Source organism: Patiria miniata, unplaced genomic scaffold (genome assembly GCF_015706575.1).
Source record: "Patiria miniata isolate m_02_andy unplaced genomic scaffold, ASM1570657v1 HiC_scaffold_4, whole genome shotgun sequence".
Classification (NCBI taxonomy): domain Eukaryota; kingdom Metazoa; phylum Echinodermata; class Asteroidea; order Valvatida; family Asterinidae; genus Patiria; species Patiria miniata.
This window is the reverse complement of record NW_024037071.1, coordinates 4456649-4478311: the sequence shown is the minus strand read 5'-3', so window position 1 is coordinate 4478311 and position 21663 is coordinate 4456649. Positions and strand designations below refer to the sequence as shown.

Here is a 21663-nt window from a genome sequence, read left to right as displayed (position 1 = left end):
GGTTTGCATCGATGCATTATTGAGTTACATCGCAGTTTGCATTGATCACGATTCACCATGATCACCTTTAATTAAATTCCAAGGCCTAATTTGTCCGTTTGTGTACCGGGGGGATGGCAGTGGTTGTAGATGTTCTGCAAATTATACACTGTTATTTCGGTTGTGTAATATATGAACCTAGCAACCAGTTGTGTAAAAAAATTGAACAAGTTGTGTAATATTTTACAGAAGTTGTGTAAACAACAGTTTACACAACAGGTTGCTCGGTTCATATAGTACACAACCGTCTGATTTTTACACAACCGAAAAAACAGTGTATTAGGGCCTTCAAATTCCAACTGCTGTTTTGTTTCTTTTCTGTGATGTTGATAAAAAGAGGTACAGATAACCGTGCCGAACTTCGAAGAATAGATATTAATCGTGTTTACAATAAGAAACATCAGTAGCGGATCTTGGGGGGGGGGGGGTAATCCGCTGACTAATGTTATAAAACTATAAATGAGGCAAACACGAATGAATGGAATGCTAAAGTTCCTAAATTTGTTATTGAATAACCTTAGCATGTAGAAGAAATCATCGTAGATTTCAAAATTTTCCGAGGGCATGCAGCCATCGACCCTCCCTGCCTGTAGCAAGCCGTGCCCTCGTCCTTGCCTTCATCCCCCCTTAGGCCCTTATATATTCATCCCCTCCAGTTTCTTAAAAGCTAGATCCTCCTGATTTTATAGACCCTCTAAAAGATAAACACAAACAGATCAAACATCAAGAACGAAAGAAAGAGTCAGCCTCTTTGCTGCTTTTAATTAAAGCCTCTTTTAGTTCTAACGTTCTGAATGAAGCCTCACGACAATAAAGAAAACAGTGCTTATATTGTGCGTTGTTGTGTTTGGGTTTTTGTTGGCTTTGATAAGACGACTACGAAGAGTTTTTTGTTTTTAAAGATATCAATGATTTTTGATCCGAAAATTGATTAGGGAACCGTTCACCGTCAAGTGTCATTCAATCAGTAATGGTGATTAGCAGCCAGCTCTTGTTGTCTTTGACCTCGATCATTCAAACTTAATCAACCAAACAGAAGCTGTGTTGTCTCCTAGCAACATGTGTGCCGCGCCGCCGCTAATGCCAAACGGCTCACAGGGTACCAGTACCATCTGGGGGTAAAGCCACGCAGAAAGAAACGGTTACCAGTGAAATTACATTTCTTTAAATCTTTTATTTGTTTACAGCTTCTTATCTTTTCTTTTTCAGAATGATTTCTCTGGGGTGCTATTTATAGAAATATTTCGCGAGTACTTCCATATAAGAAGACCACAAAAAATTGTGATTTCAAGAGCTTTCTACCCACGGCAATCGCAGTTGCTGTGGGCAACCAGGGGGAAAAAAATCAGTTATTGAAATGGAAGAATTGGACCCATGTATAGGACTGTATTTGCCTGGCCTTCAGCAACAGACGTGTAAAGATCTGGCCCACTTAATGAAAGACATGACGGTGCTTGAAGTCTACGCTGACGCTACTGCGGAGTTTTTTTTCATTTACAAATGCGTCAATACGGCTTTTGGTTGGCGGCAACCAGTGTTAATAATATATATTGTGGCGTGTGCACCAAGCAACTTCGCACTAGTATTTTGTGTGTAATTTTTATCCTTTTTCATAACACTTGTATTGCTATTTTATACATACATAGGCCTTTACATAATGGGCCTATACACAGTGTATATCATGCGGATGTTTTTTTTTTTTTTTTAGGTTTTTTTTTTTATAACTGCTTCAATAATGACTTTTGGCTGGCGTCAACCAGTGTTAATAATAGATATTGTGCATTATGCACAAAGCAAATTCGATTTTGTATCATTCTGACCTTTTTCAACACCAGTTACCATTTTAAATGTACATATAGGCCTATACATTATATATAAACATAGGCCTATACATTATATATCATGTTGAAATAAAATAAAATTCTGAAAGTTTCTTTAACATTTCTTTGAATACAGGATATTCCCTTGAAGCGACACAATATCATTTGCATTCGTTGCATTTTTCTTTATTTTAAGCAAAACAAATTGCTTAAAACCTTGTTGAAGTTTCAGTTCAGTGAATACTAGACACCTTGAGACAACAGGGAGAACACATTTGCATTTTGTTTTAGTCTTGTAAGTGGATGGTGCCGTTGCTAGCGCTTCCAATAAATCCAATGTTTCATCTTTTGAATCATACCATCTGGTGAACAATCCATAAATCAACACTCGGGACACGATTCTGATTCAGCCGGTTTTTGTTGACGTAACTCCTTGCAGTGTTCAAAAACATTGTCATTTGTAATTTTTTTTTTCAATTCAATACATTAATTCTCATTAAATCAGTAGGTTCCTTTCCAGGTTATTACCAATGTCCATTCGCACCTTTATATTTCCTTAAATGTTTTATTCGCTCAGAAGCTTCCAGAAGAAGTCATCTTTTCCTTAACATTTTATATTTCCTTAGAAATAACAAAAAAAAGTATTGAGTTTCTGGTGCTGCAGTATAGTGACATAATCAAATTACTTACTCTACAGTTACTTGGTGTACCTATATTTACATTTGAAGTGGATAAAAGAAGATATTTTCGTTGAAATAAGCACTGGCTCAGATCCTTCTGCATCGGAGAGCCGTAAGTGTCTTCTTGCAATCCTGCACAAACCGCCTGTTGACAAAACCGTATATGAACGGATTGATAGCATTATTGACATAAAACACGAAGCTGAACAGATAGAGGAACGCAGAACCAACCGGGTCGTTTTGGTGTATGTAGTTCTGAGCTTGTACCGGTATAGACAGAAGGCCGATGCCAATGAACCAGGTGGAGAAGTAGACCAGGGTAGTGATGAGCAACATCTTGGTCGTCTTGTTGTGAAACTTGCCTGCCTCATTCGGACGTCTTCTGTTTGAACCATTGGGTGCAACTGGAGCTCCATCAGTGGTGGGGCCAGGAGTAGACAGTGCGTTGTTATTATTGGGTGGTTGTTTGTGCGTACTGGTGGCAACTGAAGTACGGGTAGTGTTTGGTTGATTTGAGGTCGAAGGAACATCCATGTTAGGTGCCGGTTGTCTGCAATTAGGGGACACCATCGAGACGCCGTTTGAAGTAGGTCTATCCAAATCAGTGTCGGGACTGCGATTGGCCATCGAGGCGACTTGGCCCGGGCGAACTGCGGCTTGCTTTCGAATGGCCAAGTAGATCTTCCCGTACAAAATGGTATTGATGACAAGAGTGGAAAAGGGTGCGGTGTAGATAAGTGTGAACATAAGGTATTTGACCCATTTCGGTGCTTCGGTGCTAAAGGTGCATGTGCCAGTCTGTGACCCGGCTGCGGGCTCGACACCGAAAGTCGCGAACACGGGTAAGACGAAGACTACCGCAAGGACGAGACACAGCACCGCCGTGATTTTGGCGCGCCGAACGGTCATCCAGCGCCGGTGCGGCCGGCAGATGGCCTGGTATCGGTCCACTGCGATGGCAGATGTCAAGAAACAAGAGTTGTAGACGGTGATAAAAGTCACAGTGAGGACAAGACGGCACAGAAAGTCACTGGTGTAGTTGAGTCTGATGTACCAATGGTAGACGGTGACGGGGGTAAAGAGACAGACTATCAGATCCGCTACAGCCAGGGCGAGGATAAAGACATGCGGGCTCATCAATTGTCGTTTCCTTCCATACACCAAAACGATGAGAGCGTTACCTGGCAAACCAACGATGCTCACGATGATATGAAAGATCACCAGAGGCCACAGGAAAGCCTCCATCTTCTACTTTATTTTCAATATTTTCTCAATCAGTGTTACTGAAATATAACTTGATATGCAGATCTAGAGCCAGTTCCTGATAATGATGATGCAAGTGCTACCAGATTATACTGGTACACATGTACATGATAATCAAACCGAACGGGCATTCTGATTGGGTTTTGTATGCCAGTGACGCCAATTGTACCCGACATGCGCAGAGTTTAATGACGCACGTCATAATTAAATTATTCATGAGTGTAAGAAAATCAACTACAAATACCTAATTTTGGCCATTGGTTAATAAAGCGTGTTAAAATCTCGCCAGTCAACGTTCACTCTTGCTGTGAACGTCTTGGTGCCAGACACTGACTAGTCTAGTCACAGACTCTCTTGTTTGAATATAACCAATTGTTTATCTGCCTGGTCGTTTGAACGGAAGTTGAGATCCAAAATTTTATTTTAATAATATAGTCATCAATTCGCAATACTTTCAATATATTGTATGTCAGCTTTTTTCTTCTTCGAAATACCAATTTGTTGCCCTTGATTGGATGGGCCCAGTCAGGACACACAATAAATGCAAAAAAAACCCAGGTCCTCACACACGCTGTGGTTCCCATACAAGCTGTTAATCTTGACAGAGGATTAATGCGTTTAATTATTTCAATGAATCATTTCACTTTCGCATTAAAATTTACTAAAAAGTAGGCCATTCAAATTGAATAAACAAACATTAAAAACAACGGCAGAAACCTCTCGTTGTGAAGTGGCTAACCTAAATAAAATATTGTAAATATTTAATGGTGATACAAAATCGATTTATCGTTGGTGTATACGTATGGGAGGTAGATCGAGGAAGTTGATTCGGCATTCAATTCTTATTCGTGCTAGCTCTGTTTGCTGTATGGAAAGGTTGAGGGTGTTTTAACCCTTATGAAAGTGTATACAAATCCCAATCTAACATCAAAGCTAAATATAAACCTGCTGCCGCAATTTAAGACCAATTCGCTAATAAATTCAAATACTATGCGCGCATGCGCAGCAGCAAGAGTGAGCCGCCGGGCCCCCCTTGGCGACGAGCCTGAGCACAAGCCAGTGAGTTGGTAATGCATTTGGAATTGAACGCTATGGTCGAATAACTAACTAAGACGGTGTTGCTGTTTTCGCTGTTTAAAGGCTGAAAACCTTTGATGTTGAGGGTCTTTTCCCTAGGATAGGACGAGACAGGGGCACATTGTGCGTGCAGAAAAAAACGTTGATTCGTCGGCGCCCTCCAGCGGTATTGAGTGTGAATTGTGTAATGAATGTGATATATTATGACTCGAATAATATTTGCACCAAATGACCTCATTGTGTTGCGCACATCAGAGGGCGCTTTACTATGTTTTGTTTAGTTTTGATCAACAACAGTATAACCTCCGCCAAGGAGGTTATGTTTTTATCGGATTTGGTTGGTTGGTTGGTTTGTCTGTTAAAAATATAACTCAAAACGTTAGGGACGGATTTGCATGAAAAAAAAGTTAGGGGTGGTCCTCGGTACAAGTAAAATATCGAATATGCCCTAGATTTTGGAAATGATCCGCATCATATTTAGGTCTGGATCCAGGATTTTTTTTAAAGGATTTTTCACCATTATGCGAGTATTTCTTTCGGGTGTACTGACAATATGGCGGGGAATTGTTTAGCCTTGGTGGAGGCTTGCGCTCTCTGCGTGCTTTCTACATGTAGTACAATTACTAGAATTTCCCGATCAAATTCTTTCACATTTGGTGCAAATATTATACAAGTCATATCACATTCACTACACAATTCATACTCAATATCGCTTGAGGGCGCACTCATTGTTTTATTGCGATTTGTTTCCATAACTTACTTTTGTTTTCAACAGAAATCGGCTCAAATGAAGTTTATACGGTAATAATGACTGATTCTGGATTTTCTTTGGCTAGAACCGCCAAATAATAAGGAATGGTTACAAATAAAAGTAGCTTTTGGGGCCATTAAGTGGCGGCGACAGACTGTACATTTGGGGGAGGGGGATTAGTGAGGGACAAAGAAATGATTGGGGATTTTTTTGAAGGGGGGCAACGTAGAAATCTCACCGGCCTTAGAAAAATCGAAAGGGGGAAGGAATAAGTCCAAATAAATCTTAATCGTGCCTTAATTATTATTTCAGGATAAAATCCTGTTTATTTCTGACGAGGGAGCCATTTTTGCCATGCCCAGACTCACTGTTCCAGCAGTGTATAAAGCCATCGACGTTATGATTTCACCAGAGCTGTCAATATGAGACAGAGCAGCATTATGATGCATACAGCATAGTGAGTAACCCACTCTGAGATAAATGAAAGTTCATGTGTGTAATTCAGCAACGTTTTTGGAAAGCCGTGACTGGAATCAAGGCTAGCACTCCAACGGCTGGAATTCTGAGAACTAAAATGTTGTACCCTGAAATACTTGCGCGCGAGAAATACATGAAAACAGATTTTGTTTTGTTTTGTTATGTAAATGTGTGCAGTTTAAGTTGAAAGGTTAATTGCCTAATTTTCAATAACGCGAGGATAAGCATTGGGGTGCTATATAAAGCTGCTTGGGAGGATTGTTCCAATTTTTAATTCTTTTATCCACATTCGTATTTTATCCTGTACGTAAAGATGTTAAAATTGGTACAGCTTCGGATTTACTATTAGACAAAAACCGTAAAAAAAAAATATAAAAAAATACGCCGACTGTTTATGACAGCCACATGGAACGCTCAGAAGAAAGGCAATTTGGTTCAACTTGATTGAATTGTGATCTCGTGGCCATGTGAATAAAATTAAGTCATACTTTCATACAGTTACATAAGTGAAATCAAACGTGGGAAATTTGTTCACATCATCAAATTCCATTCTGATTCGCCAGTGTTTTACACTTTTTTTTTACAGACAGTTAAGGCAAAGCTGGTAAAGCTAGCACCAGAGGGCACAGCATTCCATTTATTTGTTTCATAATGGTTATTCACTGGAAGCCTTTTCATGCACCTGGTCTACACAATGGCCAGATTCAGCCAATGCATTGGCACTACGGGGTAATCATATACGATAGAACTGCCCGGATCACAGTCAGTAAGTCAGCCAGTGAGTCTGTCAGTCAGTATAAGGCTCAAAGAGGGCAGTATACTGGCGCCCTGAGACCAGCAAAGTATATATAAATCAACAATATTCTTGCACACTATAGGTACTTACAAACTTTTGTTTTTAAAATGCGTTACTTCTACCACTGACAAAACTGCTTTTTCAGTAGCTATTTTAGTCATTTGCATGAACAGAGGTTCATTGGCAGTGCTTAATTTATTCAATTAAAGCGGCATCGTAGAGAAGCGAGTGTTTTCTTACAATCCTCCCGAAATCGTTTGTTCATAAAGCCATAGATGAACGGATTAATGGCGTTGTTTAGGTAGAAGATGTATCGAAACAGATAAAGGAATGCAGAGCCTATGGTGTCAGCTTGTGCGTTGATTGATACGACTAGAAGGCATAGACCCAGTAACCAAGTGGTAAAGAGGACCACGGTTGTGGCGAGCAACATTTTGGTGGTCTTGCTTTTAAACCGAGATCCGGGTACGGAATCGTTGTTTTGTGCAGACGGTCCATCTTTTGCAGCTTGCCCATCACCATTTTGTCTGACTGGTACCGTTGCCATTGTTTGGTCTGTGGTATAGTTACGAGTTTCTTGTCCGTAGTCGTTGTGGCTGGCTGTCGGGGGAGTTTCTGGCCGTTGCTGTTGCTGCTTCTGCTGCTGGGTCGAAGTTGCGGCCAGAGCGGAGATTTTGGTGTGGTTTAAAGCCCTGGTGTCCGTTGAAGATTCACCCTGTCCCTGATGAAGCGAGGAATAGTCATCCGCATCGGGCATATTTGGACAGCAAGGGTTTATTTTATCTTGCGCAGGTCCCTCTGTGCAGGTGGAATCAGCCTTAGGCCTGATGATCCGCGAAGGGATTCCACGGGGGAGAACGGCGGCTTGTTTACGAATCGCTCGGTAGATCTTACCGTAGAGAACTACATTAACAACCAGAGAGAACACAGTGACGAAGAGGACAACACTGTACATGAAATACTTCACCCAGCCTGGTACTTCCCCACCGACTGTGCATATTCCACTTTGGGAACCTTGTTCGGGCTCTACGTCAAACGATGCGTACACTGGTAAACTGGTGATCAAGCTAGCGACGAGGCACATCACCGCCGTGATTTTGGCGCGCCGAACGGTCATCCAGCGCCGGTGCGGCCGGCAGATGGCCTGGTACCGGTCCACTGCAATGGCAGATGTCAAGAAACAAGAGTTGTAGACGGTGACAAAGGTCACAGTGAGGACGAGACGGCACAGAAAGTCACTGGTGTAGTTGAGTCTGATGTACCAATGGTACACAGTGACGGGGGTAAAAAGGCAGACCATCAGGTCCGCTACAGCCAGGGCGAGGATAAAGACATGCGGGCTCATCAACTGTCGTTTCCTTCCATACACCAAAATGATTAGAGCGTTACCTGGCAAACCAACGACGCCCACGATGATATGAAAGATAACTAGAGGCCACAGAAAACTCTCCATATTTTGGTTGTTGCTATATATTAATACTACTAGCACAACCTCCTACACCTGCGTTTTTGATGAGAAATGATTCCAATGGCCGTCGATCAGAAAAAGAAGACTCTGGCCAAGGCTCACTTCGTTTTTATACAGTGACGTCATTCAGCCTTGACGCAGAGTATGGATTTCCTAGATACTGAGCTAAAGATTTGCGCCTGCACTCTAAAAACTGTGTTAGCAGTTGAACACATTGTTGCTATTATGCTATCACTTTGTAAACATGTTAAGAAGCTAAAAACCATGTGTTCAATAATATTCCTAAACACTAATTTCAATTATTAAACACTATCCATCCTTAATCCAAACTAGTTAGTATTTAACCACGTTTACAAACTGATAGCAAGAAAGTGTTTAGAAAAGTGTCTAATCGCTAAACACAGTTGTTGCAGTGTGCCCAATGGCAACGTGGCGTTAAGTAAGTTAGGAGGATAACTTCAATATCAATGAACTCAAAATGTAATTTTCCGTCAAAATGGCTCAGTATACAGGTTCACTAAGCAGGCCTTTTATTTATGGTGCTTACACATAAACACGAGCCTGACGTCATCAGAAGATATCCTAAAGCCTCTTGATACTGCAACAATCGTAAGCAAAGCAAGGACTGTACGTTTACATTTTATAACAGAAGGGGGGGGGGCTTGATTAGACCAAGGCTACATTGGTTGGGGGGGGGGCACAAAGAAATATTTTAGCAATGTATTTGAAGTGAGGACCAAGGTGTACCTTTAAACAATCCATTAGATATGCAGATTTGTACCCTAGGCGCAAATGTAGCCATTTGGAAATTTTCTAGCGTTCGGTTGAATACCCTCAGCGCAGGTAATGGATCACACATCGATTTCTATCACACACTTAAAAGGTCATGTTTCAGAAGGAAATCGTTCGTTTCGATCAATTAGTCACAGAAGTTGCTTACGCGGAAGTAACTGAGAACACTCGAAAGGCTTTTTGTCGCCGCAGGGACGTCCTTGTGAATTCAGTGGTCATTGTTAGGATACAGATGAATGCAACAGTCTTGTACAACGGCTAATGCCCTGCTCAACCATTTCACTGATAACTTTGCTATACTAAGCGGTGAATACCTTCGTGACAAAACCTGAATCCATTATCGAAATTAACGGAAAGGATTTCCACTTAAACATAAAGATTTGGCGCGCGTAGGGTATCGAATCTTTTTTTAAACGAAAATGTTTATCAGTGTATACAAAAAAAAAGGCATTTGGATCCATTTTATAATAACTCGTTGTTCACGCAAAAGATTCTGACTCAACTGATACAGACGCCGCTAAAACGTGACAAATTTCGTGCCCGTGCACAAAACGCTATCTTGTAATGCCATCTTGGAAAACGGGTAAAAATTGGCTGCTGAAGTAGACATTGTACAGCTCGCCTGCCGTCTATTTTTTTTTTGAACATACATTTTCCCAGAGAGCTGACTTTGGATTTGACCGAGGTGACCTGGGGGCGAGTCGAGAATTAGACTCGGACCAAATTTTGGAACTAAGTTGACACGAAACTCGATTGCCAAGTAATGTTGTAGAAAACTGTGAGTATGGGACGCCAAAGCCGTCTCCAGTAAGTCATATCACTCGATTCGTCATTCCATTTTGCAAATTCGTCACCCGTTCGGCGAATTCCTCATCCGTTCTACGAATGCATTGTTCTCTTCGGGAAATTCACCATTCTGTTAGGCAGTGAATTGTGAAGTGAATTTAAATCGAACGAAAATTTGCCAAATGGAACGATGAAATCGCTGAAGGGAACTGATTAGTCTCTGACGACTAGCGAATGACCTTTTGAAGACGGCTTTGGCGTTTCATATCAGGCAACCGTTGTGGAGTTCATTTTTATTTCTCATCATCCGATCCCAAGTCAAAAATTGATGTATTCATAGCAACAATGATCGACAGCCCTTTCATTCAACTCTTTTCCTCCGTGGGACTTGAACAACCAATCTCATAATCCTAGTCATGATGAAGTTCCAGATCCATGCAATCTATCACAATCCACATGTCCCTTAAATGCTTGTCAACATTCTTAGCAACGTATTGGCTTTCATAGCAGAAGGCGTTGTAATGGGTAAGCATCTGCTCAGTGACGCATCTAGGCACCAGGTTTAATATTTTTGAACGGAATGCACACCTTCACTACACAAAAACAAGATCCTTGAATTTCAATTTGTTCATTGGCAAATAATAAACCGCAACGAATAGCGCCACTTATTGTCCAACATGGTGTCAAGGGTACACTGGTTCCCCTACTGATTATGGCAAGAGTCACATTTTTAGTGGCCATGTATTCAACTGTCATCCATGCGCAAAGCTGTAAACATCATTAAAAAAAATCATAGCCTACTGCACACCCGCAGAGGTGATCCAATCAATGACATTAAATTGGAACTAGCTACCGGTCCCCATATTAAGGGTGGGGGGTCGGGGTGGACTAGTCTAGTGTCGAGTGTCTATCGGCAACTTTGCCGCCACATCCCTTTTTAAAATGTGTCTGGCGACGCCCGTGTTTGGCGCAACCGGGACGGTTGGGGGTGGCGCAACCGGTGTGAACATTCCAAACGATTGCCCTTCGTAATGCTAGGTTCACACATTCCGGAATTAGTTACGAATACATGTACAACCAAAATAAACCAAGAATTGAAATTGGTTCCCGAATTACCCCGACAATTTGAACATGTTCAAATTTTTCGGGGCGCTTCCCGATCTTTAACGATCGTTCACCGAACTAACAGAATCATCCCGAGGCAGCCAAGAACTATTCCCTGTTTTACTCAGGAGTTGCTATTCGCGGCGATTCGGCTTAAAAATTGGAAATGTGTGAACCTAGCATAATAGTGCACAGGCGCGGATCCAGAGGGGGGTTTTGGGGGTCGAAACTCCCCCTCCCCAGCTCCGACTAAAAAAAAATTAGATAGTTTTTCAAATAAATAATAATATGCAGCTGTGCCCCCCCCCAACCCAATTATTGATTTTACGGAGGCCAACAAAAAATTCATTTCAGCATTGATTTGCTGATACCCGGTACCCCCCCCCCCCCCCCACAAAATTCCTGGATCTGACCGTGGTCAAATGATCCATTAAGTCGGCAAAAAAGGTATACAAATGGTAGAGTAGGTACCTTATTTTTGAAATTTTTGAAATTGTGCAATGATTCTGTCTATGTTTAATCCATTTTAATCTTCTTTTTTTTTTTTTAATGAAGCTTAACTTTTTATTGTTAACTTTTATTACTCATTGTGAATTCAATGCAATTTTGCCTTTCGCAACCCAGTTGAATTTTAATAAACCACGAATAGTAATAATTAAATCTACGGCTTCTTGTAAATTCATTAGCAGAGCTGTTGCCTGTTGCGAGTATAGCTGCAATTAAAGTGCAAAAAGAATTCAATTACTTTTAAGGCCAAAAAAAAAAGCCTCCGGTTTCTGGTATGGAGCTTGCCCAAAAAGTGGTGCGGCGACGCGGCTTTTTTTTTTTTTTTTACTTTTTTTTTTGCTTCAAATGTCGGCTGATGACTGCAAATGGTGCCCGACTAAACTTAGTGCAAATATATGGGAGTCCAGAGAGGCCACATAAAGCTTATTCTCGATCATAACCCCATCTAAAAACACGTTAAAATTGTGCAGCAGCAGGATTCCAGTCAAACCAGTGAGTTTGGCGGTTTTTAGACATCATCTTTTATTGAAAAAAAAACCTTTTCATTTGCCGACAGGCATGGCTACGGCGACGCGCGCGCATACCAGAAACCGGAGACTTTTTGGGGGGCGCCTAATGAGGATACCAATCAACAGCTTTTAATAAGCAGTCGTTGATTGGTATCCTGACGTTATTGAATATATTATAATAATGATGCGTAAGGCGTCACTATAACACTCGGTTACCGTTGTCATAGAAACGACAGCTCTAAGCGATCAAGGAAACCTTTGGATGCTCTGGTGGAGGAAAAAAACAAATTTAATCACGGAATCGGTGACGTAAACTGGGGGCGCGCTTCCTCTTCATTTTTGAGAGGGTACGAACATCGGCGGCTGCAGATGCTTGTAAAATGCGCGTTATAGCAGGTGTTTCATATAATTATGTGACTGTCATCAGTGTGTTTTATAACTGGACTCCGGGCGAATGAGAGAAGAAGCGTTCTGTAGTGTGTATCCTTGGCTTCAGCCTGACAGATCCAAGTTCCGGGGAGTGAGTAGATTCAAACTAAGTCAGGTCAGTTCGTTGATAATGGAGGCTTTCCTGTGGCCTCTGGTGATCTTTCATATCATCGTGGGCGTCGTTGGTTTGCCAGGTAACGCTCTCATCGTTTTGGTGTATGGAAGGAAACGACAGATGATGAGTCACGATGTCTTTATCCTCGCCCTGGCTGTAGCGGATCTGATGGTCTGTCTCTTTACCCCCGTCACCGTCTACCATTGGTTCATCAGCCGGTCATACACAAGCGGACTTCTCTGCCGTCTAGTATTAACTATGACTTTCGTCACTGTTTACAACTCATCCTATCTGACCACTGCCATTGCAGTGGACCGGTACCGGGCCATCTGCCGGCCGCACCGGCGTTGCACGTCCACCGTGCGGCGCGCCAAAATCACGGCAGCCCTATGTCTGACTCTCGCGTTAATTTCCAGCATACCGGTGTTTGTCTCGTACGATGTTCAGTTTGAAAACCCATCCAACGAAACAGGAATTTGCACCGCCAATAAGAACGTACCTAGCTGGGTACATACGTGCATGCACTCGGTCACTTACACATCCTCCCTGTCCACACTTGCAATCACGATTGTGTTTTATGGGAAGGTGTACTTCTTCTTACGGAAACGAGCGGCTGTAGGCCTACGTCCCAACCAAGTCGCTCCGAACGAGGCAGCTGCAACTCCTGGAGCCTCACATGATCCTTCACCACTGGCACTGAATGCACTGCTGGATGCAAACGGGTCCTGTTATAGAGTCTACAATCCTGTTTCACGAATCTCTCAGCAATCTCCATCCACTTCCCAGACCGTTGCAAACCCTTCGCAAGGGGCCGGGGCCGGGGCTACACAACTGTTTCTGGCTCACAGACAAGTTGTCCGCAACCCTGAGCCCCCAAAACGACAAGCAGAACAAGGGCATCCAGGACAGCTTCGAGAAAAGCAGGAGCAAGAGACATCAATCAAGAGAATCAGTACCATAAACGCACGCGTCGACGCAGGCATCGTGACAAACCATCTGCGCCCCGCTAGACCCCCGCAAGTTCAGTTAGCCAGACGTCACGGCAAAACAACGAAAATGCTGGTCATCACTACCGTGGTATTCTTCTCGACTTGGATGCTGGCTCTTTGCCTTGTATCCATACTTCATAGCAGCCATGCACAGCTCTACAACAGCGACAAGATCGGCTATGCAATCCTGTACCTCTTGAGCTACTCCTTCTACCTGAATAACGCCGTTAACCCATTCATTTATGCATTTGTGAACAGGAAATTCAGAGAGGATTGCAGAAAGACGCTAGCGGCTATGCGCCCCCGATGTCTCCGAAATTAAACCCTTTAACAAGAAGACATGTCCAGGGTTTGTTACTCATGAGTAAAGGTAACTACGTTGTGTCATTGGGCAGGCCTAAGCCACTTCACCCCCAGTTGCCTCTCTCCACCCAGGAGTATAAATGGGTACCAGCATTATAGCTGGGGAGTAACCTGCGATGGACTGGCATCCCATCAAGGGGAAATAGAAAATATCCTCACTAGATAATCCATGCCAAGGAAACCGGAGATAAACTTCGACCTTATGGGCCACAATATCTCGTGACAGACTTTACTTTGAAGTTATGTGTTCTCACTTAATTACCTAATCACTTACAACTGGCGGCACCTTGTGTTAAACTTCGTATTGAGAATAATTATTATGAACAAAGAATAAGTTCATATGTACATTATCGCAAAATTCCGAATAGCACAAAATAATTGTAATCTATATATATTCCCTCACTGGTGAGCGCTATGCCGAATTGACGATCTTATTCTTAATTTTACCCGGTGAAACAACCGCTTGCATTTCTTATTGTTTGGTTGTCGTTAAAGCGTGTTTCAGAGTTTACTATTTGCACCGTCTTGCATGTTGCACCGAGTAGGCCCTATAATCAATGTTAAAAAAAAATCGTATTTATTGTGCATTTTACCGTGCTTGTCACGATTTTCAATTGATTTGTGGAACCAATAAAAAATAAAAATACTTAAAAGATAACATAGGTTTTCCCGGCCAATTTCCTGAAATGATCATTCACTTCTGAAAATTTCACTTCTTCATTCCTTTTCGTCTGAAGTTGAATGCACGTCTTTAATCCCATTTCAAGTCAACGACACTTCAATCGTATTTATTGTCCGTGCATTCTGTTTTGAGAAACAGACGGCCAATTACGTTATATGCGCATTCATTTAAGGAAGCACACCTTTTCGCGCAGAGTTCTGGAATACAATTTCGTGAATGTGCAATCAAAAGTACGTTTTTTCCATTCAAAATAGCAGATAACATCATATAACATTAAACTAAAATGGAAATAAAATGGTCAATGTTTGAAATCGCCCTCTAAAAGTGAAAAAGAAGTCTTGTTAACGAATCTGAATGAACATAAACGAAAGGTGCTGCTCAATCACTTAATTGATTGAACTGAAATGGAATCGAAGAGGCCTATTACTTGTTATATATATAATCTCTGCCCTGGACATCATGAATATGCATAACGCAGAGAGAGCGCCCTCTTCTGATCTTGTTCGATCTCGTTTGGGGAAAAAAATCGCGACCCGGGTACCTATACTCGTTCTGAAGGCTCAAAGCGCTTGGATGTGACGTAGGTTCTCGATATAGTTTGGAACTCAGCAAAAAGTATTCCCCAGGCCCTACCCCAGCTTCGTGATTATCGGGATTTGCGTCATCCCCCATCGCCGACACAAAATCAACTGGCAGTGTAACTCTTCCTCTGCCCTGGGTTCCCCATCAAGCTAGCAAGGTGATTTTATACTATGATGATATGATCACATTCATATTTAATTAGGCCTACGGGAAATTAAAGCCGACCTCAGGTCGACCCACGATTTACCTGCGCCACGACGGAACCGTCGGCATCAAGCAGAAAAGTCTTGCTCAGGTCTCAAAACTGAGAAATCGTGTTACTGTCGCGGAACACGTCGCAGAAGTTGACATTTTTCTACTCTTGCGACGGTTGATTTTTTTAAGCGCTAACTGATGCCGATCGTCTTAATTTCGTCGCAGTTACACTCAGGTCGCACAAAATCGGCGACTAGTTTGTTCCAGTCGGTCGTAGCTCAGGCGCAACTTGATCCTGAAAACCCCTAGACACTCAAAAATCCTTCTTAAGTCAATGCGAAGAAACCACCAGATTTCAATTCTAACTCAAACGGACCCGTGTCCTCCAATTTTAATACGATTTTGCACACCTTCTAGGGACAAATACACAGCATTATTAAATCTCCGTCAGGACGTCCTTCTAAAAGCTGAATGACAGTACGCTGCACTCTCTGTAAATGTGTACTTTCGATCAGAGATCGCCAGATTTGGAGTTGAAATTCGCATAATTCTTATTTTTACGAAGAACACGATGAAAAACCCGTGCTTCTTTAGATCCGACGAGGAAGACTGGGGATGCTCACGATGATATGAAAGATAACCAGAGGCAACAAGAAGGCCTCCATCTTTGTTAAAGCACAACATGTGATTGCGGACCAGAAAATAACTGAACTACCATAGGCCCTAGTGATAAATACGCCCGCTTCCGAAATCCAGGAAAAATACTCACAACTCTGCAACCTAAAACGTATGTAATCATTTTACATTTTCCTTGTTCATATTTTTGGGTTAACCAATGACTTTTGGGAGAAAATTCCATCCAAAGATGATCACCCCTAAAAGTAGTCCTGTATAGCCCATCCATTTTGGAAAATGATGCTTGCGCTCCATTGCAAAATGGAACGATTGCAATGTGGACTGAGTATAATTATACGGTAGTTCTAAAGTAACGTCGGCGGTAAAGGGCAAACCTCAACATTATAATATTATAACTATCGAAGACTATATACAAGGACCCACGTTTAAGATTCAACATGTTGACGTCCTGTTGGCTATTCCCTTGATAAACTATACTATATTCAGGTATTAACCAGTACGCATGCGTACGCGTATTGAAGCGATGTAGCACGTGGGATTCTAAGTCTTCCAGTAGGAACGAGTGAAACCGATGAATCTTTGAAACCTGAGCGTCTACAACTTGTTAAAAAGCGATGCTTGTCTTCCAGCACAGTCTTGACAGTTCAGTGGCCAAGTTTGGAAACAGCTAGAAGGTTTATGTTTCAACAAAGATGGAGGCTTTCCTGTGGCCTCTGGTGATCTTTCATATCATCGTGGGCGTCGTTGGTTTGCCAGGTAACGCTCTCATCGTTTTGGTGTATGGAAGGAAACGACAGTTGATGAGCCCGCATGTCTTTATCCTCGCCCTGGCTGTAGCGGATCTGATGGTCTGCCTTTTTACCCCCGTCACCGTCTACCATTGGTACATCAGACTCAACTACACCAGTGACTTTCTTTGCCGTCTTGTCCTCACTGTGACTTTTGTCACCGTCTACAACTCTTGTTTCTTGACATCTGCCATCGCAGTGGACCGGTACCAGGCCATCTGCCGGCCGCACCGGCGCTGGATGACCGTCCGGCGCGCCAAAATCACGGCGGTGGTCTGCCCGTTTCTGGCGATACTCATCAGCGTTCCGGTTTTTTTGTCGTATGACGTGGAACCTCATGCCCAAGAATCTGACACAGGAGTTTGCACGCACAGTAAAACAGTACCCATCTGGGTGACATATTTAATGACCACGGTAATTTATGCAGCATCCCTGTTCACCCTTGTCACCAACATAGTTCTTTACGGGAAGATGTACCGTGCAATCCGTAAACGAGCCGCCGTGCAACCTGGTCATGATCGGGCCAATGGACCAGCAGAAAGTATGACATGTACCGGTCCTCGCCCGACCAGTAAAAACGCACCGTTATCGACATGTCAGTCCGGGACTGAAGTCGCCACAGTTTCTGACCAAGAGATGATGAACGTCAACCAACGTATCCAGACCGCGAACACTTCAGGGCAACATCTAAGAACATATCGTCAAAACTGTGGTAAACGTCAACAAAAACAAAAACAAAAGTCGCAACAGCAGGTAGGCCTACACAACATGTGCCTCCATCAGCAGCAGTTGCGAGAAGAAGAAGAACAACAGCAGCAGCAGCAGCATCATGAAACATCTTTTACGCTCAACATCCAGAACCTCGCGAATGTGTCGACAGTCAACAGGCTCTCTAATCAATTAGCAACTGGTACGACCGACAACCCAGTTCGACAGCGTCGACAGAGACCTCAGACGCAGAGATTGCACGGTAAGACGACCAAAATGCTGCTTATCACCACCGCGGTCTTCTTCGCTACTTGGCTACCGGCGCTTTGTATTTTCGTCCTGCCGCAGGACGTCGAGAATTTCATCCATGATAACAACCAGGTTGGCTACTCACTCCTTTACCTGTTCAGGTTTATATTTTATTTGAACAACGCCATTAACCCGCTTATCTATGGCTTTGTGAACGAACGGTTCCGTGAAGATTGCAAGAAGACCTTGTCTGCACTAACATGTTTCTGTCGAGTAACTCGTTGACTGATGTGCTCCATTTTTCTGTTGTGTTAAATCTTGTGTACTTTTGTGTCCATATATCACTTGCAGAGGTATTTCACGCCAAAGAAATATATTATGGGTAAAGAAAATAATACTAAAAAATAATACAATTGTATACTTATTTTGAATGGTATTTAGTTGCACACCAGCTGGTCTTAAATGCCTTGACAGGTTTGACGGATTTCAACTCAAATCGGCGTGGACATGATTAAGAGCGCTTTCAAGGTGTGACTGCATGAGGAAACAAAACCAAAACATGATTTGTTTAATTATTCTTAATGGTTTTAAATTTAATAGTAGCGTCTAGCTAGCTGCTTGTGTTAAAAGATCCAGTAAATATGAACAAATGGTAATCTTAGCATTGAGTACGGGACGAGAACAGTGCTTGCGAATACCAAACAGTTCAGAGTGCAACAGGTCCTTTTTTCAAGGTGTTGTTCTTCTCATGACTCCTTAGACGGACGAAATCCATTTCGTGAGATGTTTTAGGGGAGCACGGATCATATTCCTCTATCTTTACGTTAATTTCCCATTACACACCCCACCCTATACAAAAAACAACCCTTCCAAAAAAAAAATGACCTGTAGATATTACACGATTGCCTAAAATGCTCTAGGTGATTCGAGTAATCAAGAAAAGTGCCAACCAATGTCATTGCAGACCTCACGCGAATTGCATTTCATCAAACCATCGAAAAGTCTCATACAACGATAACAGATTCGAGACCTTTTGTCCATGGCAAGGCGGAGGTCATCCGTTTTCTCTGGAAGTAGCAGGTAGGGTAATCTTAGTGCAATGAAAGGAGCAGTACGCAGATTGAGCCTGTAAAATGCATGTGTTCAAATGGGATAGCTGCAACGTGGGGAGTTTTGTGAAAGAGATTAGCGGGCAACATCACTTTTCATTAGGTTGTGAGTAAGAGCGAAATCGTTGAAACGTTGCTATGCATAATAAGGCCAAAAAGTCTTCGATTTCTGGTATGGAGCTTCATACCTCAAAAGTGGTGCGGCGATGCGGCTTTTTTTCTTTCTTTCTTTTTTACTTTTTTCTTCTTCAAATGTCGGCTGATGACTGCAAATGGTGCCCGACTAAATTTAGTGCAAAATGTATGGGAGCCGAGAGAGGCCACATAAAGCTTATACTCGATGCTAACCCCATCTAAAACACGTTAAAATTGTGCGGCATCAGGCCCCAATCAAACCAGTGAGTTTGGCGGTTTTGAGACATCATCTTGCATTAAAAAACAGAGTAATTTTGCCGACGCGCATGGCTACGGCGACGCGCGCGCAGACCAGAAACCGGAACCTTTTTTTTTGCCTAATCCAAGCTTATTCAAATACCACGCTTGACGTGTTCCCGTGCTATTTTTATGCGCAAAGGTCCCGCGCGGTCTTTGGCCCTATCTACAATAGGTTAGAGTCACGGGTCATCATTTGGTTTACGAAATCTTGCCTTTGCCTTCGGCTTCAGGAGACTCCCGTACAAAATCAGTCAATTTTCTACCAGCAGTAGTTTTTGGGCTGGAGGGGGAGACGATCGAAGCCAGAGTTTCGTAAAAGCCAAAGTATTAAACATTCGATGAAAAAGAGAAAAAAAATCAACACAGGTGTTTTTGACCCAGAATACGTAAGAAGCTTTTAAAAATTGAAATGGACCGCAGGTGCACTGATCGTCCAGGAAACTGGATGATCCAGGATTTAATAAGAAAGCGGGGGGGGGGGGGGTAATGCATTGAAATCCAGGATTATGAGGGGTGGCTGAGGCCGGGTTTTGCCCTGAACAGATATTATTAATATTTTACAACGTGCTTCATAATTATTTAAGGACATGGTTGCATATTGCATTGTATTGCATGGTTTTGGTAAGGGGATATTCCCCCCCCCCCCCAAAAAATATTTTGTAAAGACTGCCGTTTTCTATTCAAATGCCTTTTTTTCACCAGCGCTTACCCCTCCCCCCCCCAATATTTTGTCAAGAAAGCCCTTTTTTAACAAGTGCCCTTTTTTCTGAACAAGTGCCCTTTTTGAAAAAGAAGTCGTGCCCTTTTTTGTGCCATCGGCCGTTCCGGGTGCCTTTTTTTTTAATTACACGCATTTATCGCCGCCCTGAAAAGCACCATGTCCGTCAGTGTGCATTATCGTCGGTTTTGAACAGCGCCCCCATACAAGTGTCCGGAGAAAAAAATGTGTCTACATTTCAGCACGGATGTCCAAGTGCCCTTTTCAAGAATTGTTTACACCCCCCAATAAAATTGAACTTGCTACGCCACTGCAATGTTCTGATATAGAAGACGACTTGTCTTACACGCATTGAAAGATACGTACAGCTTAGGGGGCGGCTAGAGGGTCCCATATTGTCCAATCATTGGTGAAAAAAACATGTGTTACATCGGTGAGGACATTAATCAAAAAGCTATTAGAATTTAATCCGTCCCCATCTGCTGTTTTCAAGTGACCATGGATGATTCCTGCCAATATCCTGTGTGATATGTTTTGAGCCAATTGGCGCGCGAATCGGGAATGAGGCTTCTGTCCCTGATTCCTATTTGCATGTTGCACAAGCCTCGATTTGTTCTTCCACAGTGTGTCCAATTCCCAAGGGATTTGCCGTGCAGGTTGTTGACTCCTCATCATATATGAAAACATGCAGGCTTTCAGAAAACTAATCTCACAAAAGACGTGAGATAATCGAAAAAATACGAAGCCGCATCAACAGAAAAAGCGGACGGCTGTTTGGGGTATAGGGCCATAATTATACTGAGTAGTACTGATGTTAGAATTGAATAGCTAAACACTAAACAGCCGTTTTGGGCGAACACACTTCGAATGAGTACTTACATTGCATTGGACCAGAACAACAGCATGAAAGTAAAAGGTCACGCGGCGAGCTTCCGGAGCCCTGGCGCGGCCCGCCTATGGGCATTGTACACTAGGTTGCCCCCTTCTTGCTATAATATTATTGACAGAATGATTTCAAACCGTAATCATCACCCCAAGAAACATTCATGTTGGAAGTTTATTTTGGTATTCCTCGAGACAAAATGATGAGAAATCACTCGGAGTGGGGTTCACGTTTGTTTTCACATCACGTACTTGCGTGAGAACGAAACTGTATAAACGACGCTAAGATTTACCAACATATAGCCCATGGGTTCTAGATTTAGTCGGGCTGGCTTGATTGAATTCTTTATCAGCAGTCATTTTAGATTTTTTTTTTTGTAAATGCTAATGAGCACTTAAAGTTTATTAAAAAAAATGTTTATCCTAAGAGACATTTTAGTCTCCGATTCAAGTTTCAGTTTCCGCCCAATGACCAAAATTTGTTTCATAATTTTCATCTTTGTACGAGTACACTGCGTTCCACTGGTCCACATGTATTTTAGATTTTCGGAAGTGAGAGGACAATTTGTTGGCACGACTTCTCTTTCACGTCAGGCGATTTTTTCAGTTTCCATAAATTGAGATGCTATACAATTTTACAAAGGCCCTTTTTTTCGAGGGAGATTTTCTTAAGAAATCAATTTACCCAAATAATTGAAATTTTTTTAATTTTGC

The 21663-nt window shown here is 42.4% G+C and overlaps 4 protein-coding genes across 4 annotated transcripts; 2 read left to right on the top strand and 2 right to left on the bottom strand.

The window, feature by feature from the left end:
- Window positions 1-1949: 1949 nt before the first annotated feature.
- Window positions 1950-3918, bottom strand: LOC119740174 (somatostatin-like receptor F_48D10.1). Its single transcript, XM_038215389.1, has one exon. The coding sequence runs from the start codon at window positions 3782-3784 to the stop codon at window positions 2627-2629; it is 1158 nt and encodes a 385-aa protein (XP_038071317.1). The 5' UTR covers window positions 3785-3918; the 3' UTR covers window positions 1950-2626.
- A 2245-nt stretch (window positions 3919-6163) lies between these two features.
- Window positions 6164-8431, bottom strand: LOC119740173 (D(2) dopamine receptor-like). Its single transcript, XM_038215388.1, has one exon. The coding sequence runs from the start codon at window positions 8354-8356 to the stop codon at window positions 7103-7105; it is 1254 nt and encodes a 417-aa protein (XP_038071316.1). The 5' UTR covers window positions 8357-8431; the 3' UTR covers window positions 6164-7102.
- A 3943-nt stretch (window positions 8432-12374) lies between these two features.
- LOC119739625 (D(2) dopamine receptor-like) lies at window positions 12375-14804 on the top strand. Its single transcript, XM_038214614.1, has one exon. It carries the CDS (start codon window positions 12524-12526, stop codon window positions 13922-13924), a length of 1401 nt encoding a protein of 466 aa, XP_038070542.1. The 5' UTR covers window positions 12375-12523; the 3' UTR covers window positions 13925-14804.
- Window positions 14805-16752: 1948 nt separating this feature from the next.
- On the top strand, window positions 16753-18090 carry LOC119740064 (D(2) dopamine receptor A-like). Its single transcript, XM_038215266.1, has one exon. The coding sequence runs from the start codon at window positions 16753-16755 to the stop codon at window positions 18088-18090; it is 1338 nt and encodes a 445-aa protein (XP_038071194.1).
- The last annotated feature ends 3573 nt before the right edge of the window (window positions 18091-21663 follow it).